Source organism: Necator americanus, chromosome I, assembly GCF_031761385.1.
Source record: "Necator americanus strain Aroian chromosome I, whole genome shotgun sequence".
Lineage (NCBI taxonomy): Eukaryota > Metazoa > Nematoda > Chromadorea > Rhabditida > Ancylostomatidae > Necator > Necator americanus.
In genome coordinates, this window is record NC_087371.1 from 31,902,874 (window position 1) to 31,922,100 (window position 19,227).

The 19,227-nt window shown below is 41.8% G+C and overlaps 4 protein-coding genes across 7 annotated transcripts in view; 2 read left to right on the top strand and 2 right to left on the bottom strand.

The window, feature by feature from the left end:
• Positions 1–8,722, bottom strand: part of RB195_007463 (uncharacterized protein) — a gene marked incomplete at both ends in the record, with an annotated part of 27,847 nt that extends 19,125 nt beyond the window's left edge. Inside the window, 6 exons of one of the 3 annotated variants that reach the window (XM_064181106.1) lie at positions 1,694–1,706; positions 2,063–2,119; positions 6,501–6,583; positions 6,648–6,748; positions 7,294–7,362; positions 8,720–8,722. In XM_064181106.1, coding sequence (XP_064037918.1) covers positions 1,694–1,706; positions 2,063–2,119; positions 6,501–6,583; positions 6,648–6,748; positions 7,294–7,362; positions 8,720–8,722 — 326 coding nt within the window. Of the gene's footprint in view, positions 1–1,693; positions 1,707–1,952; positions 2,120–6,500; positions 6,584–6,647; positions 6,749–7,293; positions 7,363–8,719 lie in introns of those variants that run through there. The other 2 variants (XM_064181107.1, XM_064181104.1) reach the window with 2 other exon arrangements.
• On the top strand, positions 1,042–1,931 carry RB195_007465 (uncharacterized protein; the record flags this gene model as incomplete). Its single annotated transcript, XM_064181109.1, has 2 exons — positions 1,042–1,228; positions 1,876–1,931. The coding sequence occupies 2 exons, from the start codon at positions 1,042–1,044 to the stop codon at positions 1,929–1,931; spliced, it is 243 nt and encodes an 80-aa protein (XP_064037921.1).
• RB195_007466 (uncharacterized protein) lies at positions 8,435–10,959 on the top strand (the record flags this gene model as incomplete). Of its 2 annotated transcripts, XM_064181110.1 has the most annotated exons (6): positions 8,435–8,496; positions 8,641–8,731; positions 8,967–9,059; positions 9,693–9,793; positions 10,309–10,391; positions 10,796–10,959. In XM_064181110.1, the coding sequence occupies 6 exons, from the start codon at positions 8,435–8,437 to the stop codon at positions 10,957–10,959; spliced, it is 594 nt and encodes a 197-aa protein (XP_064037924.1). The 2 variants fall into 2 exon arrangements, with proteins under 2 accessions (XP_064037924.1, XP_064037925.1); XM_064181111.1 differs by lacking the exons at positions 8,435–8,496; positions 8,641–8,731 and adding an exon at positions 8,906–8,908.
• A 2,778-nt stretch (positions 10,960–13,737) lies between these two features.
• RB195_007467 (uncharacterized protein) lies at positions 13,738–18,975 on the bottom strand (the record flags this gene model as incomplete). Its single annotated transcript, XM_013444968.2, has 9 exons — positions 13,738–13,881; positions 15,017–15,106; positions 15,244–15,395; positions 15,463–15,595; positions 15,655–15,739; positions 16,108–16,262; positions 16,313–16,387; positions 18,705–18,830; positions 18,880–18,975. The coding sequence occupies 9 exons, from the start codon at positions 18,973–18,975 to the stop codon at positions 13,738–13,740; spliced, it is 1,056 nt and encodes a 351-aa protein (XP_013300422.2).
• Positions 18,976–19,227: the final 252 nt, after the last annotated feature.

Here is a 19,227-nt window from a genome sequence, read left to right on the forward strand (position 1 = left end):
ACATGAGAAAAGAATTATCACGCTCTAATCTAGCATTGCAATGCCGCTAGCAAGTTCATTTCGAGCACGAAAATCCCGAGGAAACGAACAAAGAACAATATAAATTGCGAACAATGTAAACTCGTGCAAAAATTCAGTTTAGGAGATGGTCTCAATGATATGGAGACTTCATTTCACCTTGTACCACACCATTCCTTTAGTTTTTGATTTGTCCTTTCGCGGACCTTACTTGCGACGTTTGTTACTTGCAGAGAGAGGAAGAATCGAACAAGTGTTCTTTTTGCTGTCAATTCTTTATTTTGGAAATATGATGCTGTTTGGGGAACTTCCTGAACAATTTCTTCAAAAGCAGTCTTTCCGCCGATATAAAGATCACCAGCCAGAACGTTCGGCTAAAGCCATCAGACTTTCTTTGGTGCTTGCTTCGCTTACAACGAATAATGGCAAAAGATTTCATAGTTTTTAAACGCGTCTTTCTAAACGCGTCAGTTGTACATGTGGAGAATATTCAAACTTCAGTTTCAAACACTCCTTCGATATCAATATAACAGACACAGAATTTGAAAGCATTACTCGAAGTATGGATTTTCCTCCTGAATTCCTCCAACAGTTATCACAGAATGTGTCAACATGAAATGACCTCAACAACATCATGGTACTGATAAAGATAACGTTCCATCTCAGATCATGTAAACTAATCAGCATTTAAACAGACAATGAAACGCAACACTGGCAACGGTAGCCCCGGCTGGCGAGGGCGCACCAATTCCACGCCGTGGGACCCGTCACATCCCATTCTATAGCTTTCTGGCGTGGACACACCAACTCGACACCGCGAGATCCGTTTTCCTCCCTTTTTGAAACTTCTTGACTGACATACACACAGACACACGTTACAGAATAACCCCGCTATTATGTAGCATGTAGCGTGTGATGGTTAGAAAATCGCAAGCAAACAGACCACTCCAAAAGGGTGAACGGTAAGGAGTGTCACGGCGGGTTCTCCGCGAATGCCTCCGAGACGTTACGTTTCCAGTGAATATGCCGGGGGATCCGCGAAAATATCTCGACGAAGTAGCGTTGAAGTCGTTCCTGGAGATCCAGAAAACGCCCTCAGATGTTCTTCTGGCGATGAAGACGCTAAGTAGCAGTTACAAGGAAATATGTAAAGAAGAGTGGTGTGAGTTCCCGATATTACCGTATAAGTTAAAGAACAATGTAGTTAGAAGTACGTGCCATTTTGTGTGGTCTTCTAATAAGAGAACTGTGCGAGCTCTGTCTAGATATTACCTTCGTGAAGTCTAGAAATCTTATCAAATGAATCAAATGAATTAGGCTATAAAGTTTGGGACTTGTAGATAACGATAATCCTCATTCCCGTTACTTTTGAGAGCTGGGGTGTTCCGTGTTTTTAGCGAAAATTTTTATATATGTAGTCTGAAACTATTAGACACATCCTTATCCAAAATCCGCCGGGACCCTCTCTGTACGCACCCCTCCATCCCCTGACCTCGGTTCTGCAATAGAATTGTCGCAACGAAGACTCTTCAGGCGCCCAGTAGCGAACGAGCAGAGTGCGAAGAAAGTTGGTGTATTCGGGTCAAAACAGCCAGAGGCCTAGTGGAGTTCCGTAAGCGGCTGCTCTCGAAGTGGCGCGGTGGAGCTAACGGCTGAAACCGAGGTGGGAACTTACTCTTTTGTGCACTCTGAATGCAGCGAACGAGAACGTTGCCTTGATCGTTACCGTCGCTTCGAGCACAGCTTCTTAGGCAATTGCACCGAGCTTCACTTCATTTTGACTGCTGATAGTAATCTAAGTGGAAACTCGGGATGCCGTTTACTTAAATCGTACTTTCTTTTCGACCATGAATTCAGTACAACACTTGTGCTATGAAGAAATAAAGCAAAATAGCTCCAAATTGTCCAGATAAAGTTTTATTGTCTCCAAGAAATCAATATCGCCTTGTAATCACAGTTTCGTTGACTTCGACCGCAAGCAGAAGTAATGCTGCTACTATCTGCACACAACATGTCAGCGTCCAGATGAAGTTGCCACTTCCACCAGGTAAACGTATCATAAGAAACACCAGAAATCCAATGACCAACGGACCAAATACCTCTGTAAATAATTGGTCGCTTTCTATGAGTAATCAATACTATCTCTGCACTTTGGTTATGGGTACTTCCAGTAATTCATGTGAGCTTTCATTTTTGAACTAAACTGCAATCGCTGCAACTGCAATCAGCTCATGCCCCCCCCATCTTACGATTCTGTTCGCCGACGTAATATTAGCGAAATTTAAAGGTGCACTAGTGTTAATTATCATTCTTCAAATTCACAAGGATGAAGAGCAGCTGGTGTTGAACTATGGGTAATTTTAAAAGTTTTAAGGTTAGAAATTTTTATTCGCTCCTCACCTTATTGAAATTCTTATATTCGTATCTGATTTCTTATTTTTCTATTCTTTCTTTTTTCTATTCTTATTTTTTATTATATTAAGACTAATAAGTCAACAAGTTACAGTTTATTCTCGTTCGATCGACTCTTTCTTACTGATACTTACTAGTAAATTGTGAACAATATCCGATAGGACCCCCGCAGCCGTTATCTTAGAGGCATCAATCTCACAGATTGTCATTGGTATACCGACTGTATGACTGTGTTTGAGAGTATAGATTTGTTGATTGAGCGATATATCAAGCTATCGCTCGCTAAATGGAAAATAGAAGAAAATGGAAAGAACACGACTTTGTGAAAAATGAACCTTAATTGATGACTACGTACTCCTCCCTTTCAGTTGAGCATTCCATGACACTGATCGCATTACTCCCGCTAGCAAAACGGCTAGGTTTCAAAGCCAAGTAGGTCGAAATAGAAAAAACATAGGTAATACATAACTGAGTAGGTGAGCACGGTTCCGGATGTTCTTAGTCTTCCTCACTACATCCTCGAGACTCCAATACGCTCCCCAAACCGCTCGTTTCCTCCTACCCAGCTGGTAGGTTAGGTTGTTCATCATGCTAATTTCCCGACCTAGATATGCATAGCATTTGGATATATTCGTTCCGTTGAGCGTGAATTGGCATCAGAAACCCATCCGTACCTCTTGAACATCGCCTTGTCTAGGTTCAGCTAAAAACATATGTTTCCACATATTTTGTCCAATCTAGTCACTATTCATTCCACTTGACTGAAGCTAAGTATTATCCGAACGATGTCATCAGCGAAGCGAAGATGGTGCAACTCCCGTCTGTCAACTTTTACTGCAATGTTACTCGATTCCAATTCTCGCATCATGTTCTGGAGATTGGTGCTGAATATTTTAGAGTGAGATTGTGGGGTGCCTATCGCTAGGCACCTACAACTTCCGCGATAATTTATCCTCAGGGGAAATAACTGACAGCGACAATCGTAATAATTGCCCTGCGCAGCAGCTAGCAGCATCAACATACCACTGCGCTGGGTTCACTTTGTGCCCGTCCATAGATCGTCTATCAACGTCCCTCATCATCTAAGGTGTGAAACATGCCAAGCAAGGCCATGTTATCTCTGCTCTTGCCTCTGTATGGAAGATCGATCGTTCAGGTGTGGAGTTAGAGATATATCAAACGATTGCACATGAAATGCGAGAAATAAAAAAAAATTGTATTTTTTTACTTGTGTAAAAGAAGCAAATCGCAAATCGAATCGAAAGCAAAGTTTCAAGGCTCAAGAAGATAGAGTAAGAACATCTATCATTTATAACTAATACCAACATATTTTGTAAGACTTAATTTATTTATTTTTTTTTTTTTGATTTTAGAGAATCGGTACAAATGCTGTCAAAATTCGAAGTTATTGCTTATTATTCAAATTTGCCCACAAGGCACACATAGATCCAGATCAGTTCAAAATTTGATTAAAGCACTAAGTTATGAAAATGCTTTAGAATGTACTGTAGTGCACTGTTGGTTCAAAAACTTCTTGACTGAAGGTTTCGCCTTTTGACACCATGTTGGATTCCTTCAATGATGTTTTGAAAAACAAGGCAAGGAGGTTCCAGTTTTTACCATGAAGAAAAAGAAGTGTTAAACTATTTCTTCAGGCAATTCATCACGAAAATTAAGAGTGTCTGACGCATTGATAAATTGGATTGAATGAATGATATATGATAAATTGAATGTTTTGTTGTATAGAGATGCAAGGAATCTAGACAATCTTCAAAATTTCCATTTTTTTTTTTAGCTTTTTTTCACTTTCTTCGCAGTTACGTTGTTATTCTTTTGTTCCTTGAACCCTCCCAGAAGCCAACTCTACCAAGTAATTGCAACACAGGCGCGGCACTCGACCTCGGTGACGTGGTGGTTGACAGGCGTGGCTTAATGATCACAGGTAAGCCCAGATATCCCCGCTCTGGCTTACCAACAACCTCTTCTGCAGGTACTTCTTATTCGGCTGTGGATACAATAACGACCGCCCCCGAGATTGTGTCATACGGTCGAGCCCCTCTCTTTATGTCGATTGTGACAATATTGTAGAATGGCGAAATTCCGGTCGTGAAGTTACTGTACAAGTCTCGAAGTACCTTTATTCAATTATTATAGACGCGTTGGTTATCTCAGCCTTTCAAACCACTTCTGACTCAACTGAATCAAAAGCTTTCTTCAAGTCGTGAGAAAAAGCGGAACTCTCGTACTCTCGCAATATTTCTAGGGGTTTTGAAACGGCATGCGTGTGGTCAGTCGTGCTGAATCTTTTTCAAAACCCTGCTTGCCCCTCAGATGGTGAAGAGGTAAGTATAGAAAAGAACAGTGTAGAAGTAGTGTGGCCTCACGGCAAAGCCTTGAGCTCGAATGCAAGTTCCTGGTTGTCTGCGGCTCGAGCTGCTTCACGATGGCGTATTAGCTCAAGAGTTTACTGAGACAGGCCTCTCCTGGTGATTTTGAAACTCTCAACATTCCTCGTGCAGTCATGAAGATATTCAACGTGCAAATTGTATTCCTCGTAGATGCTGTCCATTGCAGAATCTTCTCAGGAGCCGGCTAGCATAGCGAAAAGATACCATTTAATGATAGTTCTGGGATTTCGCTCTCTGAACTTCGCGGCTTTCTCTTCTTTCCGTGTGCATGAAGAAAAAACATTTGCGAAAGGACGTTGGTCTGCTCCCGTATAGAACTCTGCGACGATAACAACATCTGCCAGGGAAAACTTTTTACCTACGATGATGTCCAGCTTAGAGAGGGCTCCTAGAATTGCTAATTCCTATGGGTTGTCCCCGGGGTAGGGGGGATGTGGGCAGTTGGTCAGAGGTCCGCTGTAGCCACACAGTTGATGGTTCTTAACCGCTCTAGTGCAAACCAACCCTTTCATCCTACCGAGATCGATAAATTGGTACTAAACTTGTCTTGGAACATGGGCTAGCCTCCGCAAGTCACTATATGGGCCAGTTACACCTTCGTGAACCTCAAGCGAATTGAAGTGAACGCGTTGGCGCAACCCTAGTGGATTGACACGCCAACGACTTTATCCCTCATCTTTTTATGGGCAATTTTAGCGGTCAAGATAAACTCGGAAAGCCTCTTCCCTTGTTCGCTTGACTGCAGGCAGTGGATCCCAATGCGAAATTCCTCAGTCATTCTTCTGGGGCTAATTTTGGAATTGAAATCACCAACAATGCCTTTGAAAAAGGTACGGTCTTCTCCGTAATACTTCTCTAGGTCTATATAGGAAGCTTCAACCTCTTGTTCTTTGTAGCTTGATGTTGGAGCGTAAGTGACGAAAGTAACGCAGGCTTTGAACCACATCTTCTCATCCGCAGATGCCTCATTCGGGTCGTGAGTTGTTCGACAGAGCAGATGCTCTCTGCCGCACCCACATTGACGAGGACACCACTGCATCACCAGACTTTCCTTCAGAGTCAGGAAATTCTTACTTATTACTGCAACATGCATATAGTATTGAAACCAATGGGCAGATTGACGGCCTCTAATCCCGTAGATGTTATAGATGACACGACTTTTTCCCGCAGGATTGTAGGCTTTTCGCCTGACCGACGCGCAGGATACAAGAATATTGTGAGTCGATCCTGACATGGCAGAAACAGGAACTCCCACCTGCGTCTCAAAGCAGTGACAAAATCGCTGAGAGGCAGATAACCGGTGTCGGCACCATTGAGGAAGTAACGCTCCTGCCATGACAATACATTCGGCGTTGCACGTCTTTTCTGCAGCAGCTATTTTCAATTTATTGCAGGAGATATGGTCCCGAGAGGAAAAACACTATGAGCGCAAGTAAAAGTAGAGTCGAAGGAATTAATAGCACGAAAGCTAGATAGACCGTTAGTGATAACAAGTGTTTCGATCGCCCGATCACGATAATTTCATTCCCCTCCCCCTCCCCTTTTTTCAAGCTCATAACACTAACATTCGTTTGCTGTCATACCAAATCTCCTCTTTCATTAAAGTCTCTCAAATCCTATCTGCGATGAAAATGTATATAGTATCAGCTTCTTGTCACCCACCACGAGCATATGAAAGCTTCAATTGAGTATTCTTTTCTTTAAGCATCTGACGAAAATCGAAGCGGCCATCGATGTTTTTTGACCTATACGATCAATTGTGATTGTGGGTAAGTTGATGGAAATACAAATCAAACACCACAGACATACCATCTCATCCCAGTAATGAATAAGTTATAAAGGCATAATGCCATAGTAATAAAGAATCGAGCCGTACTCAAGTGGTCAATATAAGAATAAAGCAAAAGGATCTGAATGAATCTCTTTAAACAGTTGTCAGTAGTTCGAATGTTCTCTTGTCTTGAAACCTCGGCATATTCTGTCTGTTTTGTGATAGTATGCCTGATACACTGAGTGATAAGTGCGTGCTACCAGCCGCGCCACGTCCTGTGGAACAACACGTAAGACTAGTTTCAATGTAGATAGGTTTCTGTTTTCACTACCCTGAACGATTATCGAAACACTGACCGAGGGTAGTACGGCACTTGACGGGATAAACGTAGCATTGCCCCAGTCATCCTCTATTTAGGCTTCTGAAGACGGCGAAAAAGCCGAAACGTCAGGCAAGTAAAGAGTTCCATCTAAAGACCTCGCAGGCACACTATCACAAAACATAGTTGTCGGCGCTTATTTTGGCAGGAGCGACCGCGATGCGTCCGCTGCAATTCGTTCGACTCCCCTCACACACTCCCCCTGACGTGTTGTCGCAACAGAGGACGCGTAGCTGTCGCATCGGGTAACGCAAGTCAAGAGACTATGAGTATCAGAGTATCCTTATTCGAGACAGAGAACCCACTTGCAGTGTGACACATATAAGCTGAGCAGTTCTTGATTGATACATAACAGAAGGATAACTGTATGAATTCTAAAATATATCCGGATTTAGGAGTTCCTCAAATCTTCATCGCTAACAGAAGTCTTCATCGCCAAAATGCGTTTAGACAATCTGTTTGCTGCTTCCATGTACCAGATAAGAACACTGGAAGCAACGAAAAGGTGTAGTCGGGTCGAAACGACATGAAACATGGTGTAATTGCACGAGTGTGGCGCTGGAGCAATGCAGTTGCTGACCGCTGGCGGACAGCCTGCGAGCGGCCTGCTTGGCAATTTCCTAAGGCGATGTGAAGTTACGTCATCTGCATCGATATTTACGGCAATTTCTCGTTTTTTTTTTTTGCATTTCTTTTTGATCTGCCCGTCTTTCATGCCTTTTCTCGTATTTTTGTTACGTTTGCTATATTTACTTTTGTTATGGAGATCTGTACTGTATCTGTATTGTTCCTAAGTTATTGTATTGTTTTTGTTCCTGTATTTAGTTTCATGTTAATGTTCTTTTTTGATTGTAAAGAAAAGAGGGTAGGCGAAGAAACAAAAAAAAAGAACGTTAACATAGAAATAAATACAATTTTGAATCAAATTTCAAAAGCATAACATGAACAAAAGCAGTACAATAACTTAAGAACCATCGAATATAATATAGATCTACGCAACAAAAGCAAATACAGCAAGGATAACAAAATTACGAGAAAAAACGGAACATAAAAGACGAGAATATGAGAAAGAAAAGCGAAAGGAATGAAAACGAACAAAAAATCCCCGCTAACCCGGATGACGTCACTTGGCGAAGTTCTGCAAACTGCGAAGCAAACCGCTCGCAGGCCAGTCGCAGCAGTCAGCGAGCCGCGTTGGTCAAACGGAACCGTTCGTGCAACTAAATCGCCCTTCACGTCGTTTTGTCCCGATTTTATTTGTCATTTTGCGTCAATAAGGTAATTTAAAAAGAAGTAATGTCCATTTCAATCTCGTCGGCTGCCGCCGAGGTCAGGGTCCTCGATGGTGACAGGTATTGATGATGATCATAGATATTGATGATGGACAGATGATCATTTTGTGGTGGTCGCTAAGATCGACCATCCAGAATTCAACACCTATAGAGAATGAAGTCCCCATCGTTAGCGTTGATGGACAACGACGGTCAGCTGAAACGATGGGCTAGAAGGTTCTTTCCGATGACTCGTCCTCACTGTTGTTTTCAGATTTCTTTGGAATCGGCGCAATCGACACAGTTTTTGGGAATCGAAACAATCTAAAGTAGAGTCTGACGGTGATTGAACTTGATTTCTCACTCAAACAATCACCATAGATTTCCCTCTTCCTCTGCAGCTTCGAATTTATTAGTATTCAATTTATCAGGCAGTGAACCATCTACTGTAAGAACTAACCATTTCTTCCGAGTAAGTGTAGACCAGTACAAAAAATGAACTCTACCCAAGTTATGGTCCTAAACAGATATCACAATCAATGCTGAGAATCATTCACAAGTAACGCTGTGGTGGTTCATTACTACTAACTCATCGACTCGGAGTAGCTGCTTTTGTGGTCGCGGTACAGCTCTGCGTAACAGTGTAATGGCGAGTTCACTACGATTCCTAACCTATAACGTGGACTTCTCTTAAAGAGGGATTTCAGAGACATCTTTCCGAGTCTTCTTATGGAGGCTTTGAATTCCCATACATTGTTGGAACATTAAGAGCTTATCAATTTGTCTGCTGCTTATTACAAGTACGTGGGTCTAGTCGATAATCAGTATGAACAGAAAGAGGCTGTCCTACAGTTCTGCCTTTGGACAGTTTGATAGAAGTCTCAGAATCCTGCTATTGGACACTTCCTCATAGGTCTGCTCAAACTACAATGACACTTGTGCCACGATTTAAAGGCAGCGTACCACGAATCTGAGGTGGTGCGGATTTCAGGTGGAGTGTCCGTATACGTAGATTATGGAGACCGGGGTGGTTCCGCTCATCTCTCTCTGAATCACTGCAAGCACCCTGCCCCTGAATGCTGTTTTGTACGATGCCTTTTATTGCAGAGCGCGCCACCCTTGCACGCGTAGCGTCCCTTACTGTCTATCGGGGCAGTCCGAGTTGATTTTCGACGAATCGCAGGGCTGGAACGGTGCAAGGGTGGCGCGATGCAATAGAAGGCATCGTACAAAACAACATTCAGAGGCCGGCTGTTTGCAGTGATTCAGCGAGAGATGAGCGGAACCACACCGGTCTCCATAATCTACGACCCCGTATACGGATACTCCACCTAAAGTCCGTACCAACCCAGATTCGTGGTATGCTGCCTTTAAATATGCCCGTTTCAGTTGACAATCGGTTTCTGGCCACATTTATACCTGTTTCTATTCAGATACTGATGATATATTGTGAATCGGGAAGTATAGACATGATTTCTTTTATATACTATAACCTCATATGTATTACGTACACACTTCACGTTTTCAGAAGATGGTAGGCACTCGAAATATCCTATAACTATAGAAATATTCCGCAGGAAATAAATCTACAACCAGATCAAAACGATATGAAACACGTTGCATTTGCGTAAGCGGCTGAGCTTCAAGCGGCGCGGTGGAGACAACGGTTGAAATCGAACTCAAACTACCGCGAACTGCAGCGATGGGTGGTGCTAGCAACGGTTCCCGAACGATCCTGACCGTTATGCTAAACGGCACCGCTTCGAGCGCAGCCGCTTACGTAACTGCACCGTCGTTTAAGGGCAGCATACCACGAATCTGAGGTGGTACGGATTTCAGGTGGAGTATACGTACACGGGGTCGTAGATTATGGAGAGGGGTTGATTCCGTCCACTTCTTTCTAACTGCTGTAAAAAAACGGCCCGGAAGATACGGATACTTCTCACCTTCTACAAGGAAATCGCTGGACCACCCCAGATTCGTGGTATGCTGCTTTTAAGTCGTTTTGACCCGACTATAGGTGTTATATTAACAATTTTTGAAACACAGGTACTTGAATATTGATGGTCGCTTCGATTTACGTCAGTTGATACGTGAACCAGGAAACACAGAAAAAATTCAGTACTCAATTGGTGGGTGCCATAGGCAGCTATGAAACATTGTAAGAGGCGGAGGCGTGACTGAGAGGCCGCTATTGGCTGTTGCTTTCTTGGCACCGCGCAAGCTACTACGATCAATTTTATTGCGTTAAAAGAAATATGCTTCGTAGACGAGATTACCTTTCTAAATTTTTAGCGCTGTTTTATCGTTGGACACTTTCGATGTAGGATCAACCTTCGGATTTGAGCATGCCACGAATCGGATTGTTTATTTTTGTTGCGCCTATTCAGCTAAATGGAAACGGCCGCGTGGGACAACCCTAGTAGCGGTCGTGCTCAGCTCCCATAGATTCCATGCTGGTCCTACAACGAAAGCATGATGACTGCTAATATCACATACACGACTTGTTAATTAAACAACGTTCTTCTCATTTCAGCACTGTTCACGCCAACCTTTTTAAGTTTTCTCATATTCATCTCCGTACGACTTCATAACAATTTTATCAAGTTTTTCTTGGCAATAACATGTATCGTCGAGATTATACTAGCTAATACATTGCTTTTTCTCGAGTTCTATGAGGTATTTGTACTCGAAAATTAACTTCATGTGTCAATAAATAGTCACAATAGCACTTATGTATGCTACCGTGAATGGTTTGAAGGGTCAAACACTCAAACAAATCTTTTTGCAATACATTCGAAAACTTTCGAGAATGTTCGAATTGTAAAATGCACCAATAGAAACAAAGTATTGTTTGTTTAAAAAAAGGAACTCAATATAGAATACATACATAATAGTGCTTTCATTTGTCAGACGTCAGAGGCAGCACTCACGCTCAGAGAAGCGGTTAACGTTATTGCACCATTAACAATACTTTGCTCAATTAGATTTGCCGCAGTTCCAAATGTCACTGTGGGAATGGATATCATTCGCCGTTTATACTATGTACACTAGCCGCTATCTTCAACTCATTCATTCGTTTTGCTTGAATAGGATGATGACAGAATCGCAGCTCGTTTGCAGCGGTGGTGCGGCTCTGTTGTAGTGGTCGCACACTATAAGATGCAAGGGTTTAAGATGGAAAATTCGAACACTCTTTCCCATGTTAAGTGAAGGATTTTTGTGGAGGACAATTCGGGATTAGAGGGAATTGAGCGCGTCAATTTTCTGGCATGCTTGTAAACAGTGGGATTGTCACAAGTAGACTACTACGGGGATTGACTAAGGAATCGAGAGAAAAGACGAAAAAATCATCACTGCTTGACGCGTAAGAAATAGGAAAGTAATAGTTACCCGCTCCAACAGTTAGATTTCAATAAACAGAAATTAGAGCCCGCCGTCCACAGGCAGCACCGGCCTTGCGCCAGGCTGTCCCGCTGATGAGGGTAACTGAGAAAGTTAACGAGAACGAAGAAAACTCGAATCCTGTTATTCGATTAGTTGGGAGGTACGATTCGATTCCTCCTATGTGTTAAATCAGTTAAATAAGAATAAGCCAACACTCCATCGCATGTATGACCCAGGAAGATTTCTTTCTGTCGCAGTGCTGTCTTTGACATCAGGATCATTTTCATAAACGGAGAACGATAAACGTGGTTCTTTGTACAGTACGTGTTAAGTTGTTTCACATTAGTCGAATGCAGTAGATTGTTAGTCTTATTATAGGCGGGTCAAAACGACATGAACCACGAGTGTAGTTGTGGTGCATTTGCGTACGCGCTCGAAACGGCGCGGTGGAGGCAGCAGTTCGAACCGAGATGGGACCGTGGCGAACTATGGGTGGTGCCAGCAAGGGTTTCACCTAGCCGCTCCACTCCACCGAAGCACCTCGAGAGAAGTCGCGTCCACTACTGCGTACGTGCTTCATGTCGTGTTCATGTTTTGACCCTATACTATATATCCGTTGTATAGTAAAGTCAAAACGATATGAAGCAGAAAGCGGTTGAAATCGAGGCGGGACCATAGCGAACTGCAACGGAGAATGATGCTAGCAAGGGTCCTCTTTCGATCCTGACCGCTGCGCTCCACCACACTGCTTCGAGCGCAGCCGCTTGCGCAACTGTCCGGGAATTTGCCAAAGTCACGTGAAGTGATATTGATCACAATTTTTTGTTTGTTTTCATTCATTTTGCTTTTCTTTCTGATTTTCTCGTCTGTTATGCTTTTTTTTTCGTATTTTTGTGATGTCTGCTGTATTTGGTTTGTTATACAGTACAGTATTCTACGTTGTATCTGTATTGTTCTTGAGATATTATATTGTTTTTGTTCTTGTACTTAGTTTCATGTTAAGGTACTTTTTGTTTGTAAAGAAAGGAGGATATGCGAAAAAAAAAACAGAAAAGGAGCAAAAAACAAGAACATAACAGAAAATAGAAAATAGAAATAAATACAATTGTGAGCCAGATTTCAAAAGCAAAACAACAAACACAAACAAAAAAACAACACAATAACTTAGGAATAATACAGATAATATATAGATTTACATAACAAAAGCAAATGCTGCAAACAACAAAATTGCCAAAAAAAAGAACCCTAAATGACGAGGAAATCAGAAAAAAAAGCAAAAGAGATGAAAATAAACAAAAAATTGCTGCCAATATCGATCCGAATGACGTCATTTGGCAAAATTTGGCAAAGTGCTAAGGAAAGCGCTCGCAGGTCGTCGCAGGAAAGACCGCGCTGCTCTAGCGCGACCGCTCATGTAACTTTACTCGTGCTCTATGTCGCTTTGATCCGACTATAAGTATTTGCAAAGTTCCAAGACTAGATCCAACTGTTCAAGTCGATTTTCGATCTACTAGTGCTTCAAAGCCAAACTAAATTTTTAAGAAATATTCATGCTAAAACTATGGAATATCCTCTTACTCAAGTAAATCCTAGAAAAGATTCCATCTCTCAATTCGTGTCCAAGGTGGTCTCGACCGGTAAATGTTCAGCAGTCCTGGGAATTCGGGAAGAACGATGTATTGCACTTACCATGGATTAATAGTTAACGCTGAATCTCACTTTCGTCACAAAAAACACTGGATTGGAAGAAGTACTCAAGAGTTACCTCAAGGTTTTGAAAATAATGCTACTTTTTTTTGCGAAAACTATGCAAAAGGAACTAGATTTACTACTCGGAGAACTGTATACATGCACTCCTCTCACAGTGACCACTCTTATCATGGAATCTTAAGGTAATTAGAAGTATGTAGAGCAACTGTTACCGTATCCGAGTTAAATTGGTTTAACAAAATTCATTCAAAACATAGGGCGAATAAAACATACATGTTCAGAGAGATCAATTAAAAAATAGAAATAAAATATCACATCACAGTAAAACATACTTTACAGAAATAAGAGCAAAATCTTCGTATCCGAGATTATACAGTACCTTCACTCTAAGTTAAAATGTACTCGAAAATTGTAAGTGAAGAAATCTACATCTGAAATTGAAGCCGAATGTATCGCTATTTCATCACGATTCTGCTCATATCGAGCGATGCATGCTTCGCCATCACGTTTGAGCAAATCATTTACCTAAGAAAGTTACATTTCAGTCTCCTTTTCAATGAAGGGGTACTAAAGGTATAAAGTATATAATAACGTAAGGAAATGACTGAATCATGCAAGTGCTCTGCAAAAACAACCCAATGCTGCCACGGAAACCGAAAATGGTCGTGAATATCACCTTCAGCTGCACAATTGAAAAAAGGGCTAAGTTTGCTCTGTGAGGCTTGGGCAAAATTGTAGTGAGCCCCGTACTTTCCTGTTACTTCTTTTGGCATACCTATGTTTCCAAATGAAAATAAAAAGGATAAAGGATAAAGTCACTGGTGTATCAATCAACTTGGGATGCACCAACGCGTTTTACTGGAATTGGTAATCGTTGAGGTTTTGGAACAATCAAGTCAGTGTTTTATTTGTTTCCTGTCGATAAATTGGTTCCAGTAATTGCCTCCCAAACAGGTCTGGTATCAATTTATCGACCCCGCAGAGATGAAGGGCTTGGTTTTCATAAGGGCGGTTTCGAACCATCAATCGTGTGGCTACAACGGATCTCTAACCGACTGTGCAACACCCGCCCAAATGAGAATAAGAAATAAAAAAATGAGCAGGTGTGGTGCAGTTCGCAGGAGGTTCAGCTGCGACTTCACGGCCGATTCGAAACCGCACAAAGCCAACCAAGATTTTTATCCCTTCCTGGTCGCTAAAGGCACTACGGTTGTCCGGTAGGATTATAGGTGCGATAAGGAGAATCCGGACCCTCCTCAGGTAAAGGGGGTTTAGCTCATGGGGTGCAGCTCAAGTGAAGGGGGTCCTTTCGCCAACCGTCCAAAAGTGAAGGGGGTAATTTCGCCAACAGTTTAAAACTGAAGGAGGTCCCTTCCTCAACCGTCCAAAAGTGAAGGGAGCCAGAGCACCGGCTCCGACTATCGCATCTATGGGTAGGATGGAAACATTTGATAGTTGATACAGAGTCTAGCACCTGCAAGTCATTCTATTGGCCAGACACACTTTTATAAACCTTTTATAAACGATTCTGAACTGAAGTTGAACGCATTGGTACATCCGAAGGCGACTGATTAACGGCAGATATTAGCACAATCACACCAAAAAGAAGGAGAAAAGCAATACGTAGCTTTAGAACTAATAGCATCAATTCGAATCTCACCGTAGTTAGCACAGTTGAAAGAAGGTTCATGCAGACGTTCCCCGACCATTCGCCCCGTTTGCAGAGGTTATCCGTGTGCACGAATCCGACCTAAGCAGTATCAAAGGTGGAAAATTGCATCAACATCAACAATGCGTTTCGCAATAACCATGATGTCATCGCTATGACGTGGCCATAAAACTATGACAATAAATCGACTAATAAGAAAGAGGAACTAAGATCAGTACCTTCTTGACAATTCCATCATCATCACGGTAGCCGACAATAATATCACGCACACCTAGTAAAAATGACTGCAACCACCACTTTAGACTTTTCTGCTTCCAGAAGAAACCTTCTAACGCATGACGCTGTGTCTTCAATTCCACCAAATCTCCTTCTATAAAAATAGGAAAAACAGGGACTTCTGACACTTTAATGAGAAACCTTAGGAAAATTTCGAGTACCTGCATTAATAGCGTCCACTTCGCCACTGTACACGAGTTTCAAAGATTTGCCGGAAGTAGTGGCTAGAGTGGAACGAACAACGACTGCAAATTCCTCACGGCAAGTAACAATCTCATCCACGTCCGGCTGGGCCTGGAAAACTGCCAAGAGCAGGAATTAAAAATCTTCATTTTAATTAGTTAGTTCCCTACATCTTTTTCAGCAACCGTCATATACTGCTCGAATTTGAAACCCCAGTACGTCATCATTTTTTCCCGTTGTGTCATGGAAAGCTTTCTAAATATAAGTATATGAAGTAAAAGAGAAGAAGCAGTTCTTATCAAGTCTGTTGTCTTGCGAGTCGAATTACCGTGACCCGCATGCTCGTGGAGTATTGGAAAAGCGGATGCTGCTTGCTACTATTACTGGCATCCTTCTCTTATTAAAAAAAGAGACGCAACAACTTAGCTGGAAAGACAAAAACGATTTTCTCTCAACTGCTGCTGCTTGGAAGAAATGTAATATCTCGTCAGTTCAGGGCTCTTCCCATTTCTTAACCGTGCATGCAGTTGGTCGTTTCGATTGACACCAGTGGCCCAGGTGCATCACAATGGTCACATCAAGATAGCACGTGTTGCAAATAATAACAACAGTAAGGTCTGTACCTTTCCCGAGTTTCTTCAGTCTCCCTTTCGCACAGAAAAATCACACCACCAATGCGTGCCGCTGCAAATTCCCACGAATCTTTCGGGCTGAAAGGGGTCGCCGCTATCCGAGTCAAAAGTCCACGCCAGCATATGAAGTCAGCTTCGTGCAATACCTAACTGTTACAAATAAATAAATTTCATGTGGGAGTCAGAACAACAGTACCTTCTTTAGTGGACCACCTCGAGGGGCTTGCGATACGATCCAATCCAACAGTATGTCGAGTCTCTCATCGCCTTCCTGGAAAGCATGGAACATCCACCTATCGAATATCAAAGCAGTACTCATGACAAATGCCTTTCTGGCCCAAGTATAATTTTATTCTCATAATCAAGTAAGTAAATCTGAAAGAAGAAGGGAATCGAGTCACAACCCACCTTTGTTTGTCCCCTTCAAGAAAATTTTCATTTTAATTCAATAGCTGTGACCTCCTGCTACAGAGTTATCTATATTTTGCGCACGTGTACACTGGATTAGCGGAATCGGATGCAGCCGGTAGTACTTTTTTATTTCTCATGAGATTTTCTTTCGTTCAATTCAGTATCCAAATTCTTGCACTAGTACTCGTTATATTTCTGTTATTACCAGTTCTTCTGCGACCACGAAGGCTGTCCGCAGAGATCACAACCGCTCGGCCGGCTGTTTGGTGGTTATTGAGCGCGCGATTGCTAAGAGATGGTACTCATGAAAAAAGGTTTCATTTCAAGCACCAGTTTGTTTTTTGGCTGTATTTCGAAAGAATTAATTGTGCACAATGCTGTCCCTTGAAGTTTTTACGAATCACACAAAAAATGGCTTGAAATTCTAACATCAAAGTTATAGCAATAATCGGCTGATTGCTACTGACCCATCGATTACCGATGATCTTGTCCTTTACGCCATGATTTTAATCTCCATTCTCTAAGGTTTTTCTTCCTTATTTAAGAAGAACTAAAAGAGCAAACTCTGCGGGCAGCCCAACTTAAAATTAACCAATAAAATAAGACTTTTTTTACCATAACCGTTTTGAACATGCTTCGTGAATACAAAGCCTTGTTTTGCACATAATCATATAATATAGTCGGGTCGAAACGACATGAACCACGGTGTAATTGTACGAGCGGTCGCGCTGGAGCAACGCGATTTTTGACCGCTCCCAGACCGCCTGCGAGCGGTTTCCTTGGTAGTTTGCCAAATTTTGCCAAGTGACGTCATTCGGTTCGATATTGGCGGCAATTTTTTGTTTCTTTTCATTTCTTTTGCTTTTCTTTCCCTTTTTCTCGTCTTTCAAGTTTTTTTTCGTAATTTTGTTAACCTTACTGTATTTGCTTTTGTTGTGTAGATCTATATTATATCTCTACGATTCTTAAGTTATTGTACTGCTTTTGTTCATGTTTTGGTTTCAAAATTCGGTTCAAAATTCCATTTATTTCTATGCTAATGTTCTTTTTTTCCTCCTACTCTCCCTCTCTTACAAACAAAAAAAGAACATTAATATGAAAATAAACACGTGAAAAAAACAATACAACTTAAGAAAAAAAATTTAAGAAACTAACCAAAGAACAATACAGATCTATATAAGAAAAGCAAATACAGCAAACATAACAAGGAACAAAAAAGAAGTATAAAGGACGAAAGAATCAGAAAAAAAAGCAAATAAAAACATCCAGAAAATTGTAGGCAATATCGATCTGGACGACATCAATTGTCAAATTGCCGAGCAAGCCGCTCGCACGAATTCTGCGAGCGGTCGAAAACCGCGTTGCTCGATTGCGACCGCTCGTGCAACACATCGTTCTTCATGTCGTTTTGACTCGACTGTATTTATATTAGTTGGGTTGTGGCAGATTTCACACTGTTGCAGTCTTTTTTTTTTGTTATAATTTATTCCCACACTCTCAACATGCTAAATTTCATCTATAAAAACAAATAGTCCCCCCTTGTATCACTGAAAAAATTCCAAATATGTTGCCTCTATGAAAACTGACCACAGTATTATGGCTAGTAGACTACTGAGTGATACGTCTGTGGACGCTCAACATCCAGAGGCGAAGAATATCTTGAGTCCGACGGCCACGAAAATAATAGTAGCGAACAAATGCCGTTGAAGGGAACAATACATCTCATCACATGTACAGTCAGGATAATATCACCTGATCTCTGCTTGTGAGCAATATTTGTGCCGTGAACTCACACTTTTCAAGATATGAATTTGAAAGAATTCTCACACGGAAGAGCATTCGGATGGGCGTAGTTTTATTAGCTTGGGTTGTCTTCTGCCGTAACGTAACAAACAACTCGACACCCGCACCCTCTTCTTCCTATTCTGCCCTAATCAAACCCACACTGTCAGCGTTGAGAAAATGAAAATCGCAGACTCGCTCTACTCTGCTCAAAAAAAAAAGTACGCATAGCTCTAGCCATTCACTGATAGAGTCATTCCCTTGAACGTAATTCGTTCTACAACACTCTAAACACCACTAAAAATTTATCTCCAAATTACTTCCCATTTGTGCGAAAGAGAAGTTTATGCGGCTAACAATAGTTCTAAATGTTTCTAAGCAAGATTCTTGACTACCTTCTCTTCGAACGTATCAAATCCCTTATTCAGATCTAGTCGCACGCGACCACCGTCAGCGAATGCTGCCTCGTACAGATACTTCGCATCCTCTCTGCCTAGCACGAGACTTCGATCCCTCGTCACCTGTAGAGAGCTATCCTACGTGGGACTTAGATGGAAAACTAGCACTTACAGTGTATTCACCAAGCTTCTGCGGTTGGCCGAAACGTGGGAAAGGACGATCGTTGGCTTTCGCATCTACAGAGATCCTCAAGACACTTTGGTCCATGTCTATGACAAAAGTTATCTCTTGGATTTAAAGAAAGATTATCTCAAAAAGATAGAGTGGGGAATGAGAGAAAGTCAGAGAGTGTTGTATAATCTGGACGCTCTAACCTGAATGAAATGCAGTACTAAACAGAACTGACGATGTTTTGTTCTCTCATATATAATATAGGTTTCGAGATTTATATCACGAAATTGATTAATTTTTCCTAATTGGCGTGGGAAAGAAAAGGCGTAAGAAACGGCTGGTGTCGGC